This window comes from Haplochromis burtoni, unplaced genomic scaffold (genome assembly GCF_018398535.1).
Source record: "Haplochromis burtoni strain Fernald_Lab_line unplaced genomic scaffold, NCSU_Asbu1 Contig_110, whole genome shotgun sequence".
Taxonomy (NCBI): Eukaryota; Metazoa; Chordata; class Actinopteri; order Cichliformes; family Cichlidae; genus Haplochromis; species Haplochromis burtoni.
Window position 1 is genome coordinate 494,201 of NW_024582471.1, and position 27,574 is coordinate 521,774.

The 27,574-nt window shown below is 41.4% G+C and overlaps 2 protein-coding genes across 3 annotated transcripts in view; one reads left to right on the forward strand and one right to left on the reverse strand.

Moving 5' to 3' along the window:
• The first annotated feature begins 675 nt into the window (after positions 1–675).
• On the forward strand, positions 676–11,692 carry lonrf1l (LON peptidase N-terminal domain and ring finger 1, like). Of its 2 annotated transcripts, XM_005928231.3 has the most exons (13): positions 676–1,428; positions 2,460–2,537; positions 3,815–3,933; positions 4,805–4,927; positions 6,987–7,181; positions 7,306–7,519; positions 7,613–7,715; positions 7,842–7,956; positions 8,059–8,180; positions 8,282–8,440; positions 8,687–8,849; positions 8,938–9,090; positions 10,874–11,692. In XM_005928231.3, exons 1-13 carry the CDS (start codon positions 819–821, stop codon positions 11,030–11,032), a joined length of 2,313 nt encoding a protein of 770 aa, XP_005928293.2. In that variant the 5' UTR covers positions 676–818; the 3' UTR covers positions 11,033–11,692. The 2 variants fall into 2 exon arrangements, with proteins under 2 accessions (XP_005928293.2, XP_005928294.2); XM_005928232.3 differs by lacking the exon at positions 2,460–2,537 and having other exon boundaries at positions 677–1,428.
• Positions 11,693–12,110: 418 nt separating this feature from the next.
• Positions 12,111–27,574, reverse strand: part of cabp4 (calcium binding protein 4) — a 30,423-nt gene continuing 14,959 nt past the window's right edge. The window contains exons 6-9 of the mRNA XM_005928234.2: positions 24,967–25,110; positions 18,187–18,296; positions 15,682–15,829; positions 12,111–13,442 (exon numbers count right to left, since the gene is read on the reverse strand). Coding sequence (XP_005928296.1) covers positions 13,414–13,442; positions 15,682–15,829; positions 18,187–18,296; positions 24,967–25,110 — 431 coding nt within the window. The 3' untranslated portion in view covers positions 12,111–13,413. The remainder of the gene's footprint in view (positions 13,443–15,681; positions 15,830–18,186; positions 18,297–24,966; positions 25,111–27,574) is intronic.

Below are 27,574 nucleotides of genomic sequence, written 5' to 3' on the forward strand. Positions count from 1 at the left end.
TACATTTTGATTCACTGTGCAATACCATCTGGAAACCATCTGATTGGCAACAGCTTCATATATCAGTATGACAATGATCCCAAACACACTGCCACTGCAGTAAAAGCATACCGGGGTAGAAAAACACACCTCCCCAGACCGGACCTCAAGCCCTGTTACCTTTGGAGAAAGGTAATTTCCCCTTACATAAATAATATGGCTGTGACGTAATCCTAGCAGTGACCGGGTGTTGTGATCTTTGCTTTTCTGTGCAAAACTTTCTAAAAAACCAAACAGTAAATATTTCCGGCAGCAAATGAAAGTATGAAACTACACTGACAAAGTCGAAAGAACAAGGAAAACATAAGGTGCATGAAATTAATTACATAAAACTGACACTTGGGAAAGTGTTACAAAATCGTATTACACAAGCAGTTATGAATGCCTTTTAGTAGGTTTCCTATTTCCCCTGGTTTCAAAACCTCCCGCTCAAACTTTCGCAGTAATATGGCTATTGTTTGGTTTTATTTGACTGTGAAGGACTTGGGGGGGTTAAGAAGTTCCAGTTAGAGCGTTGACATTTAGCACACTGGCAACTTTACTACGTCTCTTCCGTAGTTATGAAACTTTCAAGCACAGGTTTTGTAACCGAGAGGTCCCGACCAATCACGGCACGAGTCTGCTGCTCACGTGACAATTATTTTTTTTATGTAACAATCGGGTATCTATGGGAAAGTGCGTTCAATATACCGCTGAGGACCACGGCAGCCGTAAAATGTATAAACACGTTAGCAGTAAGTCTCTATAACATATTATTGCTCATCTTTTTAGACGCTAATATGTCGCTCCAGCCGCAAGCGGCGGACGCCCTGGAGGAGAGAAGCGCCTTCTTCATCGGTGCTGACTCGGGCAACGTCTCGGAAGAGGAGAACCACCATGAACTTATACTTCAGAAAGCTAACGCTCTAGCGTCCGAAAACTGCCTTAGAGAAGCCATTGACTGGTTTTCAGCTGCTATGCGGTACAGTCCTGTGCAGCCCGAGCAGCTCAGCACTTTCGTGGACTGTATCCTCCGCAACTTTAAGAGGAAAGCGGCCGGGCCAGAGCCGCTGTCGGGCCGTAGTAGCCGGGATGCGGCGGAGAGCTCCGCGGAGGAGGACGTGCTGGAGTGTCCTAACTGTCACTGCTTTCTAGGTGAACCCGTGACCTTAGCCTGTGGACATTCATACTGTAAACGATGCTTACAGCGACGGCTGCTTGACAAATGTAAACTGTGTACTGAACACGTGAGGGGCGAGGAGAAAGTGAACGTGATTTTGTGCGGACTACTAAGTAAATGGTTCCCGGAGGAGGTGGAAAAATCGAAAAAAGTAATGGAAGTGGACGCACTCTGTAGAAGAAAACTCTACCAAGAAGCCGTGGACCTAGCAACCGACGTGATTCAGTCAGGTCAGTGTTGTTAACAGTGCCAGCCGTGCACTCGGGAGAGGTGTGTCTACTGCGCACTCTCACCGAGCAGGCATGACTGGAGTGCGGATGTGTTATTACTTAAGCAGCGTTGTGTAGTAGTGACGGGAGCGGGATACGTGTATGGCCCCTGCCCTCACTGGGTTCAGAGGCGACAACATGGTGACCAACATATTTTTTAAGTAGTAATTAGCTAATTTCATGTGTTATACTGACGCCAGTCTCCTCTTGCTCTGCCTATCTGCTGGGCCCAGCTTACGAAATGGCACAAGATGGGCATGCGCGCTTTGTGCACGTTGCGTAAGGCAGGTCGTGACACATATTGGAGCAGGTTTTGTAACTTCTTATGGGGGGAGGGCGGTTGTATTTTGTAATTGTTATGTCTGGGCGAACCACGGTTTCATAAATGTCTTAGAAGGTGCCGGGGGTCCGTATACACACCCAGCAAAGGCAGCAAGTTATGCAATGAAAGAAACTAAACCAGGCTGGTTTATTTATTTGTAGTTAGCCTGCTAGTGATGTGGGAGGTTTGTTGGCATTGAGTTTCGCAGGTGCAGATGCAAGTATCGATAGGAAACCCCTATGTGGGTGTATTGAAGTGAGTAATGCTCCTCTGTCCGGTAAAAACAAACTAGTCATACTGTAAACTGCCCGCATGTACACTGAGTTCCCAGGTTAAAGAGGACAGGCCAGAGGATGGCATACCCTGCCTTCGTGAAAACAAAAATAGAAAGTAAAGCAGTGTGATGCATTGTGGGTATGCTGCTGTCTTACAAGAAGAACAGGCTTTCTTTTCCTTCTTTTTTTATTTCCGGATTACTAAATTTCTGATTACTTTCAATCACACAATGAAGGAAATCTAGTCTATTCATTAAACTTGTGCTGTTATAGTAATTAGGATAGTAGTTCTATAGCCTGGCAGCTTGACAGTAGGTCTGGAAAACTGCTTAGGACCTTCATGTGATTTAATATCTCATGTAACATGCTGCATCCTTTTTGACCTCTGTACTCAGACATTAGCAGCACAATATCAGGATGTTTAGCGAAAGAGTTCACGTGTTCCAGAAACCCCCAGGGACTCAGACTTGAAGGTACGTCTTAGTTAATCAGAAAAAATGAATTGCATTTGATAGTTTGAGTAACTTAAAGCAAAACTTTACCCCCCCCTTTCCCCCTAAAATGGTAAATGGTTTGTTTTTTCTGGATGTAACATGGAGCTTGCTGAGGATAAATTAAGATATAATCAATACAACCCAAATGCACTTCCTCCCCTACATTAGATGCTTGGAGTTACCTGCTTTCAAATTAACATCATATATTTGTGTGTTCCTTTTTTTGTTTCTCGTTTGCTGCTTCAATTACTTTAAAAGGAAGGGCTGTGTGCCGGATGACAAATGACAAAATATGAAATTACAGCCTGCCCTCTTCCTGAATTGTCTCTCAGGTCGTCCCAAAAGCAGTGATTTGTACACATTAAAGGTTACATAAAGATAATAGCAGCATTACCCTTCTGTCACTCAACAGTGGGTAGAGGACTTTACACCGATGCCGCTGAGGCGCTATTGCAGTCGTAGCACCTGCTTACGACAGTGCAGACCCACAGTTTTGCATCCAACCTGAGGGGAGGATAGAAAGTTCCAGACACAGAGTGGGTGCTTCGCTGATGTAACGATGACAAGACAAACTACCCTTACCCTTCCAATTAGTATCTCAAATGCTCCATAGAAATGAGATAATCTCTCTCAGGGAAACGTAATACATTATTAGCACTGACAGTATGCAATGTGGTTTATGATGACACAGTAGTTAAATAGCAAACTTCATCTGCCACGCAGACAGATTGCTTTAAAAGGCTGAGGCAGGCTGATTACATAGCCAGTGGAATATATCTTCATCTTAATGTTTAGTCTTTGTCACAGGTGGAAATATTTAGAGCTGTTTTAGGCCCTCCTTAATGGCAGCTGTTCTACCAACAACAAAGCAGTCTGCCTTTCAAAAAAGCCTGTCATTGTGTTTAAAGCATATGTCATGTTTTGTAGTGCTTTTTCTTTTTAATTTAAACTACCACAGTAGACAGAACCATAAAGTCAACCAATCTCTCTGGTCTTGCAGGCTCCTGCAGCTTGTTTTCCTTTTACACTGTTTGCCCAGAATTCATTGACACAGTTAATATGTAATGCAGGGTCCTGATTAATTGCATAATGTGTGTGCTATTACTTGAGGTTTAACCTGCGTTGCATGTCACATACATGTCAAATCATGCAGCAACTGAATGGTTTGTATTTGTGCAAGTGTTGAGGTTTAAGCAATTTCCTCCGGCCATTAAAAGTTTTTCTTTCCCCTCTCCTTTTCATCCTGTCCTCTGCAGATCCAGACATGACGGTGGTGGCGCGACTGTCTCGAGCGGAGGCGTACATGGGTCTGAAACAGTACCGCCAGGCTTTGGAGGACACTAACGTTTGTCCCCGATCCAGCTGTTCTGCTGAAGTAGGTCACTCAGTGATACTGCAGGAATATGGTAGTCTGCTTTAAAAATAGAAATGAAGCATGACTAATAAATAATAAAGAAACAGAATGACTTTGTAAAATTTGTAAAAGTCTGAGGGATTTATGTGGTTGAATGACTGGTGTTGGGTAAGTTAGCATAGAACTCCCTAAGGATAGTGGACGAACTCACACAACTACCTTTTGCATAGTCGAGTCTAGTGTGCATTCACCTGTTGTGATATATCGGTCAGCCAGCCTTTACTTAGAAAAGGTGTATTTTAAGACTGCTGCCGTCACAGCCCCACAGATGGAGAGAGAGCGGCCTCATTAACTGTGTCATTAGTGCCGTTATATGCTAATGACCTGTAAATTGCAGACCAGTTTACAGCAGCAAGGTTTATTCATTCATCCACATTGATATAGAACACCTTTCAAGGTTTATGTTGGGTTAGTGACCAGTGAATTATAGTTTTTGCCGATCTCACTGTTTGCTTATAGGCCGTACTTTTAACAGCGGGCTGCTATTTTTACTGTTACATAAAGGAGCTTCTCTTTGGGTAAATATGTTACAAAAGAGTGTCATGACCAGTCAAGGTTTTCTCGATGGCAACTGAGAATGCAGCAATTAAGGTCACAGACATTAATGACTATTACATCACAAGCACGACACCAAACGTCTGTGTCGAATGCCTACGACATGTTTTGTGATTTTATCTATGTCATGCATAGTCATATTGACAGGCATTGAAAGCATTATGTGTGTGTGTATATATATGTATATATATATATATATATATATAAATAAAAGCTACACCTTTAGCTTGTGTTTTTGAAGCTTATCTGAGAGTCACATTTGCACGTCTTCTTTCAGGCTTTATTTAGGAAAGCTTTGGTGCTGCATGAGATGGGCCAAGTGGACGAGTCTCTCCAAGTCTTCCTCCACTGCCTGACTGTTGATGAGGACTTTCCCTGTGCTAAAAGACAAGTGGAAAAGGTGAGAGGATTACGGTGTCTGCTGCCAGGGATGAAGTGGAATTCATACCGTTTTAACTATTTTAAGTAGTTTAGGTCCAGGGCACGAGTGTCTAAGCTGGGAACACAAAGCTCTCCTTCTCCTTATTCATTTATTATTTACTTTAGAGCCATTTGTCTGTTTATTTAGCATCTGCTATTATATTACAACCCTAATGTAATCGCCTTTTGTAATGACATCTTAATCTTAACTACTGAATTACTCATTTAACTGGGAGCATGTTAGAGACATTAAGTTTTATAAGCATCCTGAAAGGAAGGAGCTGTTGCGTTGCTGTGTTTTTAATAGGATTTATATTGTCAAATGTCCTTTACAGTTTTATTATTCTGGTCATTGATGCTGATATATTTAAATTGAAAAGAGAAAGTAAGAAATTAGTTACATAGGCCATGGGACATTAAAGCTATTGGAAATATGGAAATATGAAGCATTTACTGTTGGTGCTTTACTCAAGGTGATGATTGTGGACTGTATGAGGGACATTGGATGCACACAAATGACATTGCTTTTGGTTCGTACTTCCATGACCATGAACGTTGCTGATTCCTTCGATCTCCCTGGGATCATCTGTCTTAGAATTGCAAAAGTTGTTAGTGGGTCAGATCTTATGACTGTGCCTCTAATGACGTTAGTACCACTTAAAGATCAGACAGAGCACAGTATTGTAGTTACATAAGTGACATGCAGCTGACTAATGTATGCAGGACTACATTCGTTCTCTGCATAGCGTGACAGTTCGCCATTATGTGCCTAACCTGGTCTGTGTTCAGCTGCCGACACAAGCGTTTTCTGTAATCGCGTTTCAAAAATTGATTCGTTTGGTCATTTTGGGTTACTGGGTGTGTTGGCATCTTAACTAAATTTCTCATGCTTCTGATTTGGAAATTAGAAGTGAACTAGGCATCTTTCTGCTACAGCGTGGAAGCTCGGCAGCATGAGCCAATAAACCAAGGTTGTACGAGTTGTACCAGCCTCCTCAGTACCAAAATGTACCAATCAACTAATTAATGAATATGAAAATGACACCCACTGTCCTCGTTTTCATGACTAAGCTCACACAACACTGAAATGACGCTCAGCATATGGTTACACATCTGTTAAAATAAGAGTGAAAGGGTAAAAATGAAGCACAGAAGTTGTGATACATACACATTTCTGGCAGGGTCATCACTTTCACCAGCTTTATCACAAGCCTTATTTGCTGCACGTAGTTTCCTGTGGAAATATTCTGATGAAATATTTTTTAAAATATGCAGTGTTGGAGAAAACGATGTAGAGGAAAACGAGTGAGTGAAGCATGTGTGAAATGATCTATAATTCAGGCTCTGTCAGTAGTAGACAATAAGCTACTACTACTTTTAAATTTTAGATGTTCATTGATATGTTTTGTTTTTATAGTCTGGGATTAATCTAAAACTGTGAGTGTTGTTTTACTGACATCTGGGAATTAATTATTTATTTTGAACATAACATAAATCACTTCAATGAAGGAACAAATGGTAGTGTGTAGTTTATTCTTTTCTCATTAAGCCCGTTGTGCAGAGAGGACAAATAAGTCTATGCTTCCCTCGCTGCACACTATATGTTTGAGGCCTGAAAATTAAACTGTTATATTATTACTGTGTGAAAAAAAGAGTATTACATGAACCTGAGAAGAAAATTCACAGTGTATAAAAGTGGCTGCAATTCTTTGGTGGTGACGACAGTATTTTGTTGAACCCTTTGAAATACAGCTTAGAGTCTGCTCTTTAGGCCCGTGTTACGTGTGTCGGTATCCAAAAATGTATGGACCTAACTGTATTCCTTCAACCTGTGTGGCACGATATGTAGTTTAAAGCCAGTGTTTGATGATTCATTTGAATTTGAATGAGCAAATCTTACAAATATGGGACACCGGCTCTAACACTATCTGAGTCCTCTAGTACCCAGAAGTGTTTCTTCTTCAGGTTTTTTTAAGCTTCCCAGGATGGCATTGATGATTTTAGGTGACATTCCAATAACACGCTGATTTCTTTCACAGATCTTGTGTGATCTGCTCTCCCCCGGTGATGAGAATGTGAAGGTTGGCCTGAGGGAAACAACACAGAACACACTGACTCACTTACGCAGTAAAACCCTTGTGGCAGATACCCAAGCCCAACCACAGAGACCAGTTCAAAGGCAACACCTCCACCAAGTCCGTGCTGCCTCTGCGCACCATCTGGAAAACCAGGAGGTACTAACACAATGGAGCTCAATCGCAGAGTTTAATAATGAATTTGTTAATAATGGCAGTTGTAGCCACACCAGTGAAAGAACCACCATCATCTTCTTAACCTCTGTCCTGTGTCATTGTGTAGAAACGCTGGGAAAGTGTGGAGCGACCTGGTTTGAGCCGAGCTCATTCGCTACGATCGCATAGCTCTAATTGTAGTGAGGAGGGTCTAAAGAGAGTTTGCTCTGCTCCTCAACTGGGGGACCAGGACAAAGGAAGCCTCCTGAAGAGGAAGTTGTCAGTGTCAGACATAGAGCCCTGTGTAGTGGACAGCGGAAGTAGCAAGCATAAAAAGCAAGGTGCATTGAACAGCTTTCTGCTGTTTTGTTTTTAATTTCTAACCCAAATTGAATTCAATTAAATTTTATTAAAATACCTCTTCTTGTCTTAAGGTGTGGCAAAAGGCTCCAAACCCCCCCCCACCAAACCTAAAATGAGAATTATTCCCAAGGATCTGCTGGACTCCAATGACCTGGAGTGTTCTCTATGCATGAGGTAAGCACTGCCTTGTGCGCCACATTTACTGCTGGCTTACATCAGCGCTCATGGATATGACTCAACAGCCTGGCTGCTTACATCTAGAACAACAAGCTGATTGTTGGATTTTTGTGACCAATGCAGATTGTTTTATGAGCCTGTAAGCACACCATGCGGCCACACCTTCTGTAAAAACTGCCTGGAACGCTGCTTGGATCACATGCCCCAGTGCCCGCTCTGTAAAGAGAGTCTCAAAGAGGTGAGAGACACAAATTTACCAAAATTGTGCTGGTGTTCTGCTAATTTTTTAAGGTGCTCTGTGCTTCCTGTTTTTATTAACCCATTCTCCCGCTCGCTTCAGTATCTGGCATCTAGGAAATTTAAGGAGACCATACTCCTGGACATGCTGATCAAACAGTACTTGAGCCGGGAGTATGCAGAGAGGACTAAAACTCACCAGGAGGAGACCAGAGAGCTTTCTGAGTGAGCAGCCTTTTCATTCATGCATCATGTTTATCAGTAAGTGTTTTATGCACATCATAGAAAAGTCCTAAACTCGTTTCCCTTTAATTCCTTCTCCCCAGCCTGACAAAGAATGTGCCTATCTTTGTGTGTACCATGGCGTACCCTACTGTGCCTTGTCCCCTACATGTGTTTGAGCCACGTTACCGCCTCATGATTCGCCGCTGCATGGACACAGGCACCCGGCAGTTTGGGATGTGCATCAGTGACCCCGAAAAAGGGTAAGTATGCAAGCACAGGCACTGTGTTGTGGTTTGCATAAGTCACTAAACAAAAGTCTTTATGCAACATGAAGATAGTTATGAAAGCACTTGTTCAAAGTCTTCATTGATTTTTCTGCTCATGACTGGTAGATGTCAGTAGACATGTTATTGCATGTAATTAATTACCTAAGGCCCTTCAGGGGTCATTAGAACAATTTACCTCAGCTACATTTTCTAAATAAACAGTCATATGCCTTCCTGCAGGTTTGCAGACTACGGCTGCATGCTGATCATCAGGAGTGTCCATTTCCTCCCCGATGGGCGTTCGGTAGTGGACACTATTGGAGGAAAACGCTTCCGGGTCCTGTCCCGAGGACTGAAAGACGGTTACAGTACTGCAGATATTGAGCACTTGGAGGATAGCAGAGTAAGAACCACAGCGAATGTCATTTTGTTCTTGGAGAAAAATCAAGTATCTTAAGTTTAACCAGGCCAAACGATTCTTTGCTTGCCAGGTGGAAGACAGTGAAGAACTAGCAAGACTACAAGAGCTGCATGACGCAGTGTATGAGCAGGCCCGAGTTTGGTTCCAGAACCTCAAGATCCACTTCCACAACCAAATCCTGCAGCACTTTGGACCAATGCCAGAACGAGAAGCTGACATCCAGGTACGTCTCACAGCATATCCAAACTTCCATCTGTGAAGATCTGAATATCTCTGTGCAGATTAAATAGTATCTGACACACTTACAAATATCTCACATAAACCAACAAATGGTAATCGAATGCTTGAGCTTATTGAGATGGATGTAAGCTGTTTGCATTTAACTGCAAAGCTTTCTGTGGGTCCTTTGTGTTTACTGTTATATTACACAGAAAATATTGCACTTCACTGATGTCTTGAAGTGCAGCAATGATTACACAAGCACATGTGTGTGTTATAAATTAAAACTGCATTTGATGAACAAGAGGATGACTTGTAATTCATGGTCAATTTAGAATAAGTGAGCTGGAAAATGAAACCTTCTGCATAATTAAACTTCTGCTGAGGTGTGCCTCCCTGCAGTGGGAGTTAATATGGGGAAAAAGTATTAATGGTGTGAGTCACTTTATATTGTTTGTACAGCAGAACAGTTTGTAAAAAATACTGCACGGCAGGGAGTTGGCAGCAGAGTTGATTTATTATTATCAGAACTTGTATCTCCTGAATTTGCCAACAGCGGTCGTCTTCTTGGAAACAGCGCACGGCCAGTAAATCTTGCATCACTTGGACTTTAAATTACTATATGAAACTGGACCATTTGAAACTCGACACACTTGCCTTTTTGGGAGACCCGCATTGCCACGTACTCGCTTGCGTCAGGGATCTTAATACCTTAACGTAGGTGCTGTGTGCGCTCAGATGTAGCTTTTACTTGCAGCCTGCAGCGTTAAAGGGGATTACAGCTCACTTCTTTGGACACCCACTGGGTGGAGTCTATTGACAATATAGGCTAAAGAGCTTAAAGGGTGCTTCATAGCTAATCCTGGCTGCCCTGTTGCATCAGAACAGTGTCATGAAAAGACTTTACCACATGCTAGCAAAGACACGACACTGACCTTTTATTCCATTATTATAGAGAAATAAACTGATTATTTGCTTTGAACTGTAGCACACACAATAGTAAAGACCATTCACTTCTAATACTGTGTCAAGTGCAAATGTTTTAACTGGCTCAGGCTTCCTGACTCTGGCACAGTCATACGTTAAGTACTGCATTTAGCTGCACATAAGGAAAAACTATGAAGTTTAGTAATAAATGTAGCACCAAGTTAGAAATAAGTTAAACACTGACTTGGTACAGAGTTTAAAAATCTCTATGAGCAGATTGATTTGAATCAGTTTCATGGGTGAATGGATTTAATTACACTTCTAATTAGACTTAAGAGATGTCTGCAGCAACAAAAAACGAATAGATAAATAAAAGTGGCAGATGATCAGGAGATTTTGGAGTTATTGATTACTGGGGGGGTTTGGCATGCTCATAATTGACTTAATACATTAAAAGTCCAAAATACTCATAGTCTGCATTTGTGTTATGAGACTTTCTATGAAAGATTAGGATTTAATTTAATATGCATGCACTGTTGGGGTTGGAAGAAAGGGAAAGGCTTTTTCTCAAAGCCAGAATAATTTTAAAAAATACTGATTATTTCTATAATTTAAACTACAACATCCAGTTCTGCTCAGATCCTTGAGATTCAGAGTGTAATAATTTGGGTTTTGTCTGTTTATCAGTACTAGTTTTCAGAGATTTTCTCAACATGCTCCAGATGAGAGTATCACATTTGCCTTGTTCATTGATGTTAAACATAGTACCAGGACCCTCAACTGAGTTGGGCTCAGTTTGTCTCACGGCAAAGGTTTGTGCTTTCTTGAAAGCTGCTTACACTCTTCCTCCTTTCTTCCAGGCAACTCCGAATGGTCCAGCCTGCTGCTGGTGGCTGCTGGCTGTTCTGCCCATCGACCCTCGATACCAGCTGTCTGTCCTGTCCATGACCACCCTCAAAGAACGTTTGGTTAAGATCCAGCACATCCTCACATATCTGCAGAGCATCCCCAACAACTAGAGCTTCCCTACAAACAAACAGCTTTTGGACTTTGAAGTGACATAAAGAAGAACCCTTCAGCAACACCTGCTTTCGTTCCTACTGCCAGTTCACCCCATCAGTTACAGCTAAGAGACCCCCCCATCACCACCACCACTAGTATATGGCTCGATCAGTGCAAAGCTGTCATTCACTCTAACATATAAGGCCAAACCACCTCAGGGATACTTTGAGTGAAGCATTTGATGTTTGTGATTATGAAAAATGATCTAGAAAAAAAAAAATAAGACAGAAACTATTCTCATCTGCTTTGTTGTCAATTTCCAGAAATATTTCCTGAATAATTGCAGAAAAACAAGAACAAGAGAAGTTACTGCAGCACGTGGTTAATATTTCCTTGTTGTTGCTCTTGAGTGACAGAGTAGGATATCCCATAATCACTTTTTTTGTGATTAATGCAAGTGAACTGAGGGGAAAAGTGTTTTTTGTTTGTTTGTTTTGTCTTTGATGTATGGAAGCTTAATTATGCCACTGGAAAAACAAAAGAAAAAAAATACCAGGCAGAGCTGGTATCTCATAAATTTGAATTACGGACTAAAACTTGTGATTATTAAGTAGATTTTGAGATAATGACCCCCAATTTTGACTCGTAGATTGCAAACCCCCCCCCCCCCCCCCCCCTCCCCCCAAAAAACAAAACAAACCAACAACAACAAAAATGCTTCCACACTGATGAGACCAGTGAAAGGCTTTTTTTCCCTCTGGATTTGTTTCTGAGCTGTAAAATTTTTATCTGGAGGAAAGGCGGTGTGACTCTGTGAAACAAAATCCTAAATGCTGAAAGTCCAAAAAAAGTAAAAACAAGATTACTTAAAGGAATAACTGTGAAGTGATGGAAGTGATGTATGCACGGACCAAGTGCAACTAAAAGCTGGTGCACGTGTACCAAACACAGATACAAGTATTACACTTTTCTTACATTACACTTCCATTTCTGCCTCTAGGGAGCGGCAAAGGACCTGTTGAAAGAATACATGTTTCTTCCAGCTTCTCGTGCATTTTGTTGCTCCTAACCTGAGTTTAAGAGGAGCACGTGACCTTGAAAAGTTTTTTTTTTTTTTTTTTGTTCCTAATGTTTTCTTGGCTTCCTGGCGTCTCTTTTCTGGTTGGCTCACAGTGAACTTGAATTCCTAATCTCCTTCTTCCACATACTTGTCATGGACCACAAGATTCCTCTAGAGCATGCGTCTGCAGGATCCAGTGGTTCGGTTCTTGAAGTGCTTTTAGTGTCTTCTTTAAAACAAAAAAACAATCCAGCTTCCCATTGAGTTAAGTTAAAACGGAATTAATTTATGAGTAAAGTAATATGTGTACATTGTGTCCATAAGTTGTGTTTGAAATCCTAAGGGGGTCTTGCGATATTATGGCAAATTGAAACCAGTAAAATCAGCATGCCTACAGCTATTGGGTTAGCATTATTCTTTATTAAAAGCTGCTCTCTGTCTGCGTGGAAGAGGAAGGATGGTACCTGCAGTGCTTCAGTCAGAGCACTGCGTATGCCTTACACCATTTTGCATTGTGGTTTTGGCATTGGTTACCATTCCCTATTTTTTGGTCACAGCATGAATACTATTTTTAATTGTATATCTTTTTTTTTTTTTTTTCAGAATTAATTTGAGCTACCGGGCGTTCACAATATCTAAGAAAAGCCAAGGGGGTGGACGAGTACAGTTGTATGTAAACCGTTTGTACAAAGGCTTTTTGGACAGACCTCGCTTTTTTTTGCTCAGATGTTTTAAGTTATCAATTTTCAATAATAAATGCACTTTTTTTTCAACATTGGCTGTGGTGGTGTTTTTGTTTGGGGGGGGATTTCCCACACAGAACAGCTGAGCATTATTTTTCTGCAACATTGACATCATAACTAAAAATGCAAATTGTTAAATAAAAGCTGCTCTTACAGGAATATTTATTTAGATTTGTGTAACTAATTTAGCAAATATTGCTAAATTGTACAAGATGATATGCAGCATTGCCTGTTTCCATCACAGCTACACCTGCTATGATCCATTCATGTATCAGTTCCATAGGAAATACAGTAAAAACAGTTTAATGAGAAATCATACCAGCTCTTTCTCTGCCACCAGAGGGCAACAGTGCAGCATTAACAAATACAATAAGGGTTTCATAACTCACCCTCTGCCCACTGCACTTATTCAACCTCAAACTTTTATTATGAAAATATAAAGAGATCTCTAAGTGGATTACACTTTCACAGCCAGCCATGTGAAATTCAATATTCCACAAAAAAAGAAAAAGGACAATAGGAGTAAGTAGACAGAAATAATGGCACGCAGCTGATGAATCCGGGTGCTGAATGCTCCGTGTTCTTCCATCAGAGGTCATCGTGCAGAAAGCATCATAACAAACTCTGCAGGGGGAGACAGACAGCAGCAGATCCACTGATAAGGACTAATGACACTAATATCACAAAAAGTCACGCCGTTCTCAGCCCGTATGACACTGTAATCACAAAACGTTTATGTGCTCGCCAGGTTTATGAAACACTGAAGTGTTTACAGGATAGTACGCTTTGGTACTTTGAATTTTAACTGCTGTAAACCCACTTTAGAGTTATGACTACTTCTTTAGCTGACCTTATTGATTCATCTGGATTAGCTTGTCAATGAAGACAGCTATTGACGTTTCCTGTTAATGAAACCCAGCTGCAGATTGCAGATCGAGCACATCTTCCATGTTTCCATTGTCCCTCCGAAGTGCTTTCAAACAATTATTATTGGCGTGAAACTATTGATCACTGGGTAGGAAAGCATAATTCCAAATTAACCTAGTAACACTGTTTTTTTACTAGTAACAGCAGCTCTGTTGTAGTCAATCAGATCTCCAGTTTGAGCCTAAACACGATCATTTTCACTGTCCTCATGGGCGCCGTAGATCTCTGTGGGCCATGTGCCTGGTAGTAATACTGCACATGTGTCAGGACTGGATAGATACACTCAATATGCTGCCCTTGGGGCTAATTGATGATAATGAGGAGCACCTGCTTATTGATCCACGGAGTGACACACCTGTTCATATGTCCCCAATCATAATTGATTGGAGTCCTGAGACGAGGCGAACAGGATCACAGCTTGCTTTAAGCCTGTGGTGTGCCGCATACTAATTTCACTCACACAAACGTCGTATTGATAGTGCTGCACGTGCTCACACGTGGACGTGTTTATATGTGTGTGTTAGTTAATTGTTTATCTGAGTGCAGCATAATGTGATTTCTGCTGAGTCCTTGAGCTGCCCAGCAGTGTCTACTCTTTGCATGTGGCATGTGACAGGTGTCCAGGCATGTGTATTGATCGGCTTAATGCAGCTCTGATTACATTGGATCGCTCCAGCCAGCTCACCTTGACTTAACCAGCCCTCCTGTCCTGTCTCAACCTTTTGTACCCCATTTCTCACAATTTTTTTCTTCTTCTGTCCCTTTCAAATTTGACCCATTCCAACTAGGTTCACCATGACCCTCCTTACCACAGGTTTGACAGCATTCCCTCCATATATCAATTACATCATTACATCAGGTCTGGTGAAAACTTTACATATTTCATAAGTCTTGGGTGGTGCAAAAATGGCTTCATGGCACCATCTATAAAATTTAAATGAAGTTCTTCCTCTCACATAGTCACATAGTTTGAACTTCATGGACAAAATCTGGGACACATGTGTAACATCCCTTTACAAAATGTTCTTGGGGTATTCAGTAACTTGTAGCTATACGCTATGACCCGAACCCAGAATTACATTACAGTTATACACGCTATACTTCAACAAACTCCTTCCAGGGATTTAATTGGATTAACCTCATATTTTTGAGTCCTTGGCCACGCTAAATTGCAAAGCTTTCCAGTTTTTCTTAAACAGTGACTCTGTGCTGCCATGGTGAATTTCAATCAACTTTGCCATGGCACTTTAATTTGCTGTAATTAACACGCACGTTGTTGAATATGGCTTAAATAATTTGGCTGCTTGACATGTTTGGCAGAGTTTCATACAGAAGCCCTTCCTGACACAACCGCAAAGGGGGATTTGTGTCTCCAACTGGAATTAAACAGCTGACCTTTCATTCGCCAAGCAAACATGTAAATGACTACACTATGGAGGAAATGTTTAGAAATAGCCAACCTAGTGGCAATGGGGAAAGGATGTTTTACATGCTGATGCACCAATTCGAGCAGGTTTTTGGGAGCCTTAAGGAGTAGATGTTACTTTATTGTGAAAACTGTGTAGATGAGACCCTGATGGGAAGCCGAATTTGGCATTAATTAAGTTTGGCACAGCTTAAAAACTGACATGAAGGTGGGTTGCAAAGGAGATTGCAGCAGAAGCAGCAATTATGAGCAGAATAAGGTAATGTAAATAATGTAAATGCATAAGATTTGCCAGCAAGATACGTAGAGGAGTATCAGCTGATATAAGTTGACAAAGTGATTAGCCTGCCTGAAAATCCACTGACTACGGAAGTCACACAAGTACCCCTGGCTAATAATGATACTGCGCACCCATCCCCTGCACTCACTTTATCTCTTTTAAAATAATGATTCCCTTTCATATTTTTGCCTGAAGTCTGTCCTCTCCCACACAAGTCCCCAACCGCTCACCATCAAAGTCAATGTTGCCATCTTTGTTGAGGTCAATGTCACTGAGGATCTCCTCCAGCTCGCCTTTCTTCAGCTTCTCCCCGAGGAGGGTTTTCATGCCCTCCCTCAACTCATCAAGTGTGATCTTTCCATCGCCATCACAGTCAAACTGCAGCGGGTAGGGTTAAGAGCAAGAGGGTCGGAGCACAAACATGCAGTGAGCGAAGAAAGACGAATAATTAGACCATAGGTGACGAGAACTGAAAGCCACGCAAAGAACAAAAAGAAAAAATTAAATTACAAATTTGTTAGATAATGATGAAATCAAGCACTGGATACAGAACAACAATACAAGGAATAATAAGCAGAAGAGAAACAATAAAAGTCGAAATTGAGTTTTGCATCGAGTATGTGGATGCAGATTGGCTGCGTGAGCTCCCTGGGAGTTTGAAAACAGCTTGAATGTGCAGATGGTTCAGCGCTGACTCATGAAAAGTTAGTAGTTGAGAAAGGCTTTTGACGAGACTCTAAGTTAGAATGAGCTGAAATGATTTCTCATTTGTTCAGCCTGAGTTTTGAAGCTCTCTATTCAGAAAAGCTGAGAGCTAATGTCCTATTCTCCACAAATTGATTCAAACACCAGAGCTGGAATTTCTGGTTTCTGGCAGCAATGGTAATGAGTCAAAGGCGAAACAGAGGAGTCATTCATAACATACACCAGGGCCCACGAGTGGATAACGATATGTATTTTTGCAGTTTTCCCTGCATACACCGACAGTGGATTTGAATTCAAACATCAAAATCTGTCTGAAGTTTAACCACGGGAGTTTAACAAAATCATAACAATAACCGTTTAGAAATCATCCCTCTGGAGACAACAGACCCACCGGCCCATCCAAATCACCAGTTTAAGATGACTTTGCAGCCTCCCTGAGTCTCCTGTGTCCAAAGTGCAGACTTCAAACTTTAAACCAGTTTTTAACCCTAACAGTGCAGTTTTGTGGATTTTAATGACAGTTTGATGCATAAAAGTCCTACAGCACAAAAATAAATTGAAGCGATGGTTATTTAATGTCAGTCCTGCCTTCTTTTCTTGAGTCAGTGGGTTTTACCTTTGTGTATTTACATTCACATCCACCTTCTCCAGAGGGTTTTTGACTTGGTTGAATGTCATGAAGGCTTTTTGTAATAATTGAAATAATTCTGTGATCATCCACTTTGATTGTTTTCTGTGGTCTTTGTTGTAACTGAACTGCCCAGTACATTCATTCATCTCTCTCACAGTTTCTCAACAACAGTTTCCACAGACTCAAGAACAGTTTCTTCCCAAAGGCCATAACCAACCTTAACTCATACGTGCACCGATAACATAGTCCCACCCCTTCATTTTCCCTTTTCCCTCTAAAAACCACCACTGTGCAATAACCCGAACTGTTGTAACACTATTTATTTACATATTTAGTTTTTTACACCAGATTGTATATTTGTACATTTTACATTTATTTCTGTTAATACTGTCCATATGTATATAGTGCTGCAGAACATTTGTATTTTTCAGCATAACTGAATCATTTGGAATCAACTCCAGATCTTTAATCTGCTTAATTTGTCATGACATGAAATGACCGATAAATTTTAAGCCTCTGAAAATGGGGGAACTATCACTAAAAATGTCTTTAACTCATAAAGAATTAATACAATACTTTTGTTAATTTCAAGAGATTTGGGAGGCAAAACTACAAGAATTATATCGTTGTCCAAAATGTTATGGGCTTGGCTGCAAACTATATGTTATTTGGCATTTGAATGTAGCTCATATCCAATTTCTCTCTTGCTTTTCGTAACAGAGAAAAAAGAGTGAGGGAAAAAAAAAAACCAGGAAGCTAAATTTACAACACAGATAAATGAATCTCGGTGGCCTGATGTACACTCTGATGTGTTCTCAGTTGAAATCATTAAGAGCACATTATCAGTGCTGTCTGTTTTGTGGTACCCATTAAAAACCTATCATTCTGTAATGTGGTAATGGGATGAATCCAGGTGTGCAAAGCTGTGCTTACAAATAACATCATCAACATCATCGCGTTTGTTTTGCTCGGCCACAACCGACGTCACACGAGGGCCCTGAGCTGCTGTTGTACCTGCTTCTGTGTTCGTGTCAAAGGAAACGACTCAATAAATATTTCCCATGTCAACGAGGCACCGCAGCATTTCAAGGCAACTCCGCTGAGAACAATTACAGGTGGCATGAAGAAGTGTATTTAGAGTATAAGCTGTGGGTCTCTGGACAGTGCAAACCAGACTGCCTGAAAATCTCATCGATAGAAATACTTTTCTTTCTCCCTTTTCTTCTGTATTCTTACATAGAAAGCCCTCTTCCCTCAGCCTCTATTACAGGTAAGAGTCACACAGTTCTTGGCAATCTTTAAAGAAAGGTCGCACACTTCAAAAAACTGTCAGTACTGGGTCTAATTTACTTGCTTAAAGGAATATTTTTTTACACTTTCTGGCTGGAGACCTTTTTACCTGTTTGAAGGCACAGCGGAGCTCTTTCAGCCCGACCATATGAGCTGTCTCAGCCACCATCCTCGGCCCCATTAGCTCACAGAAATCATCAAAGTCTACATGACCACCCCCTGTAGAAAGACACACACACATTCACGTGGACACACACATTCGGAGATATGCACAGAAAGACTGTCAAGAGTTACTTTGTGTGCTTTCCTTGTGAGGCTATGGTGCACATACACTGTTCAAAAAAGCTGGGAACGAGGAAGGAACATTTTGAAAATACATCAGATCAGTGGGGAAGGAAATCATGCTGGATATCTATACTGACACAGACTGGGTGATGTGTTAGGAATGAAAGGATGCCACATCGTTTGCTGGAAATGAAAATGATCAACCCACATCCAGACAGCCCAAGAATCAAAGTAGAAACATGACGTGGCAAGCTAGTCCATTTTGACCAAATTTCATTGCTGGATGGACTAAAACAGACTGAAGCAGTCCCAGAGGTATTCAAATGGATTTAGGTTAGCCAAATATGGGTACCAGTTAATGGTATCAACTCGTTCATGCTCCAGGAACTGCCTGCATACTCTCGCCACAAAGTCAGGCATTGTCGGAGGAGGAACGATGGGACCCACTCCACCAGTCTAAAATTGGTCTAAGGATGTCATTCTGATACCTAATGGTAGTCAGGGTGCTGGTGCCTGTAGAGGTCTGTGCATCCCTCGATGCATATGTGTCACCAGACCATCACTGACCCACCACCAAACTGGTCATGCTGAACAACTTTACAGGGACTATAATGTTCTCCCCGGCTTCTCCAGACCCTCTCCCATTTGGCACATTTCATTTTTTTAACAGTGTAGGTGTTACGGGCACATGAAATATTTATTGATCCTGTGAGAATTTTGGTGACTTTTTTCTAGATATCATACTTAGTCGATTTTTTTGGGCAATGTGTTTGGCTTTAAGGCCCGCTGCTAGAGACTCGGTGGCTTTAACTTAAAATCAGTCTTCATTTAGCTCTGTTTTAGGCTGACCTGACTGACCAGCCTGCCAAAGATGGTGCACATTTGGAAAGCATGTCCCATTTAAAACCAGCATTAGTCCTCATCACCTGCTCTGATTAGATGACCACGTGGTGCTAGGTTCACCCCCAGTTTCTAGTGAAAAGTGGACATTTGCTGTAATTTTCACTTATGGCTGGTCTATGGACTGGAGTCTGATGTTGAGTGAAAGGGAAATAACTTGTTCAAACAAAGCTAAAGCTCCTACAGGATACTTCTCCATGTATGGCAGTTTAAAAAAAAAAAAAAATCCACACAGACAGAGACTGGAAACTTGGCTTTAGCACTGTAAGCCAATTACAGACATACATTTCAGCCAAACTCATTTTAATCTTCTTTACCAGCAGTAGCATGCTTCAGTGTCCTGTCTTCTGACTATCACCAAGTTCCTGCTCATAGGGGTTCATCTAATTTGGGTTTTTTTTTCCTCTGCATTATTGTAGTGCCCTTACCTTAAGTTGGCAGTTGTTGTGATTTGGCACTATATAGTCTATCTCACAGGTGTCGAACTCCAGGCCTCGAGGGCCGGTGTCCTGCAGGTTTTAGATGTGTCCTTGATCCAACACAGCTGATTTAAAGGCTAAATTACGCCCTCAACATGTGATGAAGTTCTCCAGAGGCCTGTCAATGAACTAATCATTTGATTCAGGTGTGTTGACCCAGGATGTTATCTAAAACCTGCAGGACACCGGCCCTCGAGGCCTGGAGTTCGACACCCCTGCTCTATCTAGTCACGCTTCCTGGTTTGTTCCCTTTTTTGTTCAGTCTGTTCCAGTCTCGTCTCAGTTTTGCCATCTGTCTGAGGTCTGGGTTTTTGTCTTCTGTCTGCAAAAAGCTCGCATGTCTTTGTCCAGGTCTCAGTGCCAGTCCTGTCTCCTGTCCCTGATGCTGTTCTCTCTGTATTTGTTTACGTGTCTGTGTCAGAGTCCAGCCCATGTTCTGTCACGTCCTGTTTTGTTTTGGTAGCCTGTGTCTCGTGTGCGTTATGTTCAGTTTTGCTCCCCGTTTCTCATTAGTCTGTGGTTAATTTTCAGCCATCTCCACATCTGTTGCCTGTTATCTCAATATCCTCTGTGCATGTATATATTGTCTCAGTGTTCCCTTCATTTGTACAACCACACTTCCATTAGATAAGAACTATAGCCAGAAATAATGGGAGGAGAAATAACCTATAAAAGAGCTATAAGTTCTATAAAAAACGTTTTCCCACAAATGTCTGAAAAAGAAAAAAGATTTATTTTATTAAACATTTAACTGACCTGACAGGTTGAGGGAGCATGTGTTACAGTTTAGGTGGTGCAACCTCAAAAGCGTGGACGCCTCTGGATTTAAAATAAGAACGTTGAACTGAGTCAGATTATCAGACGATCAGGGACAGGTCTGCTTTGTACACAAGAGCCTGCGCATGGAGCCCTTCATATGGAAAATCATGTCATAAAAATTAAAAATGAACGCAATTTAGTTTTATTCATAAAGCGCCACATCACAACAACAGTCTTCTCAAGCTGTTGCACTGTTAAGTAAAGACCCGACAATATTGGAGACAAACAATAACCAACAACCCGCTATGAGTAAGCGCTTTGGCAACAGTAGGAAGGAAAAACTCCCTTTTAACAGAAAGAAACCTCCAACAGAGCCAAGAGGGGAGGAAGACAGGGCACAAGAACAAGGGTTCAGGGTCACCTGATCCACCCCTAACTATATGCTTTATTAAAAAGTAAAGTTTTAAATCGAATCTTAAACATAGGAAGCATTTCTGTCTCCCATATCCAAACTGGGAGCTGGTTCCACAGAAAACGGGCCTGAGGGGTCTGCCTCCCATTCTACTTTTAAATATCCAAGGAACCACAAGCAAAGCGCTCACTAGGGTGATATGATATAACGAGATCTTTAAGATAAGATGGGGCCTGATTAATCAAGACCTTGTATGCGAGGATTCTGGGTTGAAAATACTGAACTGAAAGGGATCAGTGCTGGCTAGTTTTTGTTTGGGGCTTTGCTCCTGCATATTGGACCAGTTGAAGACAGTCAAAGAAGGACTTGGCAATGCAGGTAAAGACTGAATTACATTAAAAGAGACAGGAGGAAATTTTCTAATAGAATTTACCAAGAGTTCCAAGTTATTAGCCAATAGTATTTATTTGACCTTTTTCAGTATTTCTTAGATAAAAGAAGCAAGACTGGTTGAGCTTAGAGAAATGAGACCCACACTATCAACCAATCCAAAACCGCAGACATTTTTACTTGATAGCATGGCTGTTTTAAGAGACCTGGATACAAAGCTGTAGCTGTCCAATGTATTTTTCCCAGAGACCACAATATTTACATAAGTGTATAGCTGGCCTAACGTAATTTAAGTTATGAAAATTTTTACGAACATCCTCGGTGCATGGATGCTGCTGTGTGTTCAGCCTCGTGTGCTCACTCTGTTGACTTCCTCAGCCAGTTTGATTGCTCTCCATGGTAAATATCAAAACAGACTGATACAGTGGGATAGCTCGTGTTATTAGTTCGACAAGAGACAGGATTATTTGATAGTGTGGACCAGTAGGCTTTGCCTTCTTTCATTATCTGGATCTTGTTGGACGGAAAAGGCTCTTTCAATAAAGCCACATGGTCATTTTGTGGTTCAAAAATTTAATCAGTACTCTGAGTCTGCTGAGAGAGAGAATCACAACAAACTGACCGGATGGAAAACGCTCTAAATGATGCTGAATCATGACGCTAATGGATAAAACCGCTGCCTACCACAATAGCAGGGGCTGGATTTTTACATAAAACCTACTTTTAGCAATTAATTCTCTGATTTTCGGGTTGGTAAAGGATTTTCATGCTTGCCTCGAGGTAAAGTATATTTTTTGGCTGACTGGCTTTACCCTTGTGAAGCAGCTGTCTGGGGGATTCCTGACACAGCCTTGAAGAATTTCTGAGCCTTAAGTGGGTCAGGGTGAGATCACAGGGTTGAGGAAACTCCACCAAAAGCCTTAGGAGATTATGATTATTTTTAATTGATAGCGTAATAGTTGTTCTTGAAAAAAAAAAAAAGTGGATGAATTTCATAATCAATCTAGAGGGATTACACTACAGAGGATGAGCTTAGAATATCTAAAAGCTGACAGCACCTTAGTGATCACACCAAAGCCACACTCAACACAGAGTATGAGACACGGCATGAAATATAACACACAGCTGCAACCTCTAAAGGCCTGGTGTGCTCAATATTTCTCTTAAGGTTTTCCTTTTAGCTGCAGATGGAAAATGTTTCTCTACACTGTGTGAGGCATCACTTTATCTATTTTCTGGTTCTTGTTATATACGGATGTGCAAAGCTTCACATGTGAGTCACCCGTTTCATGGCTGCAGTTTTACACCTTGTGACAGTAGTGATTAAAGCGCGAGGCATTTTTTCCCCTTTACATGTTTAGCTGTATTTGCTGCATGAGTTTTAGTTCACTTTTTGCAGGGGTGCACATTAGATGGAGATATTCATGAGAGCGAGGTTAACGTTGCCACAACAATATCCTTGTTGGTGTCATTCTAAGAATCTAATCAGGATATTATTTACACTGGGGACACCGGCTGAACCTCATTTACTATCTGGTATAGGAGAGGAAGCCAGCTGCACTCTGGTCCCCGAAGATCACAGCTGGAAAAAAACAACCCAGCTTTATTGGAGCAGGTGTGGTGAAGTTGCTACTGACTCACAGTTCAGTATTATTCTTATTATCTATTAGGACAAAAGTAATGGCCCACCCACATATTACATCTACAGGAGCTGCTAGGCCATGGAAACCATGTCATGAAGCTCATGGCACACAGTCTTTGTGCTGATCTTAATGACAGAGGAGCGTTGCTGACTTTTACACACTATCCAAGGACCTGGCTGTGTAACTTTACATGGTCTGCTACTGCCACATGGTCTTGAAATAGCTTCCACTTCCAGTTGATTGTGGGGTATTTAGGAAATTCACTAAATGCCTGCTTACAGAGATGACATCCGGTTACTTTACTGCTCAGTAAAAGAAACCCATTCTTTCACAAATGTTTGTGAAGACAGACTACGTGGACTGGAAACACCTGAATTCAAAGATTAGGAGGTGTGGCCTAATACTTTTGTCCATATGGTGCATCTTTTCATTCATTCATTCATTCATTCATTCATTCATATTTTTCTGGTTGCTCTGCACTGAGTCACACTAGTATTTTTAAATAATTCCAGAGGCAAGACTATTTTGAAAAGCAGCTACATACAAATAATGAAAGGAAATATCAAAGTTTTCTGCCGTAATGACATTGAGTCATCCAATTTTGCAACAAAAACACTTACATAATATGGGGGGGTTTTTTACAATAAGAGCAAGAAAACTGTGTCTCTGTGGAAATATGTAATGCATTTTTTTCTCATTGTTTTGGCTGCTGGAAGGCTGAGCTTCGGTTGTGAACATCAACAGGGGAAAAAGAAAGAAAGAGCAAGGAGCATGGTGGTATTTTAATGGACCGAAATGACATTTGCTGGTAAATGTGTGTCCTTTAATGATCTGTAGCTGATCTGACATTAGCGCTTCACTTTTCCTAGTAAAGATTGAACTGTTTGTTTGGTCACTTGTGCAGGCAAAGGTGAAGGTAAGATAAGACGGATACTTTCATGTGGGTTGTTATTGTTCAGAGTAAGTGGTTCTTGTGCATTTTATCAGTTTGCTGCTTGGCATTATTGTACAGTGCATAAAACATGAAGCATACTCTACCAGGAGTCACCCCACAGCTCTAAAAACTAACTCAGCTGGTCGAGCTATATTGCTGTCATCAGAAATGAATGTTACCTCAGATCATGGTTTAGAGGATTAACGTTTCCTTCCTCACTGCATCTTTTTTCTTGCCTTTCACATGCATTCAGTGGGAGCCAATTAAAATTCAAGAAAAACACACATCATCAAAGTGAATGCATTTAATTGAATTGTTATACATATTATGTTGTGTTATTGCATATAAATATGATGTTCTATTTATAGGAGAATAATTATGATGCTTTTTATTTATGGAGAAATATAATCTGCTCAAATAATGCCATGCACAAACATGAAAATAAGAGTTCTCATGATGTGCAGGTGTGCTGATATTGGGCTTCAAAGCATACAATAGTAAATATTATGATAATCCTAATAATTGCAGATAGTAGCATGATCTGTGTGAAAAATCCTGGCCGTCCACTGAATTTTGCGTATAGTCTTAACAGAACCCTTTAGATTTTCTGAACAAAGTTGTTTTGACATCGGGTAGGTGATACAGTTCGCTTCACTCCAGGCTATGGCAAAATTCTAGCTGCAAAGATGATTCACCTTAAACTTTCAACACTTACCACACACATATCTGCTTCTCGATCGTTCAGAAAAGAAGGCAGAGGCAAACAACATTAAGGGCAGCGGGAGAAAGATTAAGTGTAAACACACACTTCTACATGTAGACTAACACTCGTACACCCCCAGCACCTGCAGCATGAGGACCATTAATCAGCTTGCTAAAACGTCTTGAATGTCCCCAACTCCAAAGGCAAACATGAGGTCCTCAAGGACTCTCAGGAAAGAACACAAGCACGTGGGTTTGTGCAGACACACGACTCACACATTCACACCTGCACTCTACTGAAAGATCCATCAATTATACACGCGTGCTTTAGCCTCTTAGGGAGAAATGGGTCCTTATAGATGCACACTGCCAGATAAATACTTACATTTCATCTTGATTTGCTGGATGATCTCAATGAGCTCCATCTCTGTAGGCATGTAGCCCATGGTCCTCATGCAGTCTGCGATGTCTTTGTAATGGATGAAGCCATCCGCATCATAGTCAAATTCCTTAAAGGCCTCCTGAAGCTCTGACAGACACATAAACAAATTCCATCGACTGCAGCAAACCGTAAAGTTGGATTTTCCCAAGAGTCAAGCGTGCATGCACACACCCACACACACAGTGTGCAGATACAAGCAGAAGTCTGAGCTTTAGTGTGTGATAGGTGTGTGTGTAAAGGTATGTGTCTATGATTCTGGAGACAAATGTTGCATTTTGTACAAAAGTTATTGCACTTTCAAGGAGATTCTGGCAATATGGTGGGAATGTAACACTGATGAACTAATGGTGAAAAGGATATTTTGAGGATCTGCTCAATCCCACAGACAGATCTTCCATCAAGGAAAGAGAGTCTGTGGAGTGTGTGCTTTCATAGCACAGAATCCTCCAGCCAAAATAGACAGTACAACCCAGAATGAGTGACTGAGTCTATTGACTGAAACTATTCTGTAAAGTGTTTACAGAGGTCAGGACAGAGAGTCATTTTCCTGTAGGCTTCTATAGGATTTTTTGCCACTTGCTATCGGCATCTGCTGGCCTTCAGATAGAATGCAGGTTTAAGGCACTTGTACACTGGCTTAATTTTTCCAACATGCAGGTAGGTCTAGTTTCGCACTGTAGAGCCTGCTGACTAGATCACTGTCTGGGAAACTAGCTCTTAATGTAGGTTAAATGTGTAGGACTTTGGTACAAAGAACTGATCATTTGTTGCCTGTTTCCACCAGGATTACTGAACAAAGGGCAGCACATCTGAAGTAAAAAATTCTAAAACATAAATAAATAAATGTATTCTGAGGTGTAGCCCAAACTTGGAATACATGTTAAATAATAGTCTTCCCCTTTGGTGTCAGCGTGGTGACACAGAATTTAAGCAATATTGAAACACATCTCTCACTCCCAGGTTGTCACATATGGATGTTTAAAAAGGAAGCACATGACATCAGATTTATAGCACAGAGAAACCATCATTTTTCAGCATGAATCTTGTGAAAAATAATATTTAAACCCAAACCACAATCTTTTGCTAAACCTGACAAAATTGTGATACACTTCAACACCAGTTCAATCTCGAAAATGTGCATTTTTTAGAGGTCGACTCGTTGCCTGAAGCTGCAGCAGCCCCAGCACCATAACATGGACACTGTATCTTTTTACTAGCTGGGATAACATTCTCATTTTAGGTTTGACAGCATGTCTAGTATTTAATGGCAGATGGCTTGAATGTAAATTGAGGCTGCGGTTTGGGGAAGGCCTCAGAGGGGACTGGTGGTGCTTCCCACGCTGGGCAGATCCCAAAAGAAGGCATCCCCCGGAAAAAAAAATGACTGTGCATTACAACGGTCAAACGCTGTTGCAAACATACAACTGGTAGGAATGCTTGGAACCAGTAGATTGGGAGGAAAAATTGCTGTGTCCAGGGAGGAATGAACATCATTTGGTTGTAAAGAAGGGGCTTGAGGTGTAAAACCTGGTCACATGTTAATGGAAGCTGCCCTGGCACCCTCATGCTATGAAGGTTAGGTGTTGAACTTTGCAGAAAAGGGGTAGTGTAGAAACAAACTGACATCCCAGTGCCAAGAGGTTTGCAGCTCCATTTTGCAAAGGAGGAAACAATGTAGAAGTAGAAATGGCATCCCGGTGCTGTAAAAAGAATGCTATCTCAGCACTATTTGCACTGTTTTTTGGAAAGGAGAGATAGTGGAGCAAGAAACTGGCAACCCGGTGCCAGTAATGTTCATTGTTTCTGCATTTTGCGAATGATGGACAGATGGCAGAGAAAACAGCACCTGGTCCCAGAAAGGTCTGCAAAGAAGGAAACAGTAACCGAGAAACTGGCATCCTGGTGTAAGGAATGTTTACTGCTGCGTTTGCAAATGACCAGTATTTGAGAAGAAAACTGGCATTCCAGTGGGGGAAAAGCTTCCTGCTGCATTTTGGGAAGGCGGGATAGAGAAGAAAGAACCTGACATCCCGGGGGCCAAAATTTTGCTTCTGCACTTTGCAAAACATAATAATGGATTGGATTTATATAGCGCTTTTCAAGGCACCCAAAGTGCTTTACAATGCCACTATTCATTCACTCACTGGTGGAGGCAGCCGCAGTTGTAGCCACAGCTGCCCTGCGGCAGACTGACAGAAGCGAGGCTGCCATATCGCGCCATCGGCCCCACTGGCCAACACCAGTAGGCGGTAGGTGAAGTGTCTTGCCCAAGGACACAACGACCAGGACAGAGAGCCCGGGGATCGAACCGGCGACCTTCCGGTTACAGATACACTTCCCAACCCCCTGAGCCATGGTTGGGAAAAGAGAAAACAGCGAAACTGGCATCTTTTTGCAAGAAAATTTTGACGTTTAGATATGCACGCGTTGAATAATAGTGGGCTAGGTTAAGTCTAAATCCTTAATAGAAAAATATTTGGGGGATTTTTGGGTGTCACATATAGATAGAGAACCGGAAGGGGCATGGGTAGAGATGTAGTCCCACTCCTGA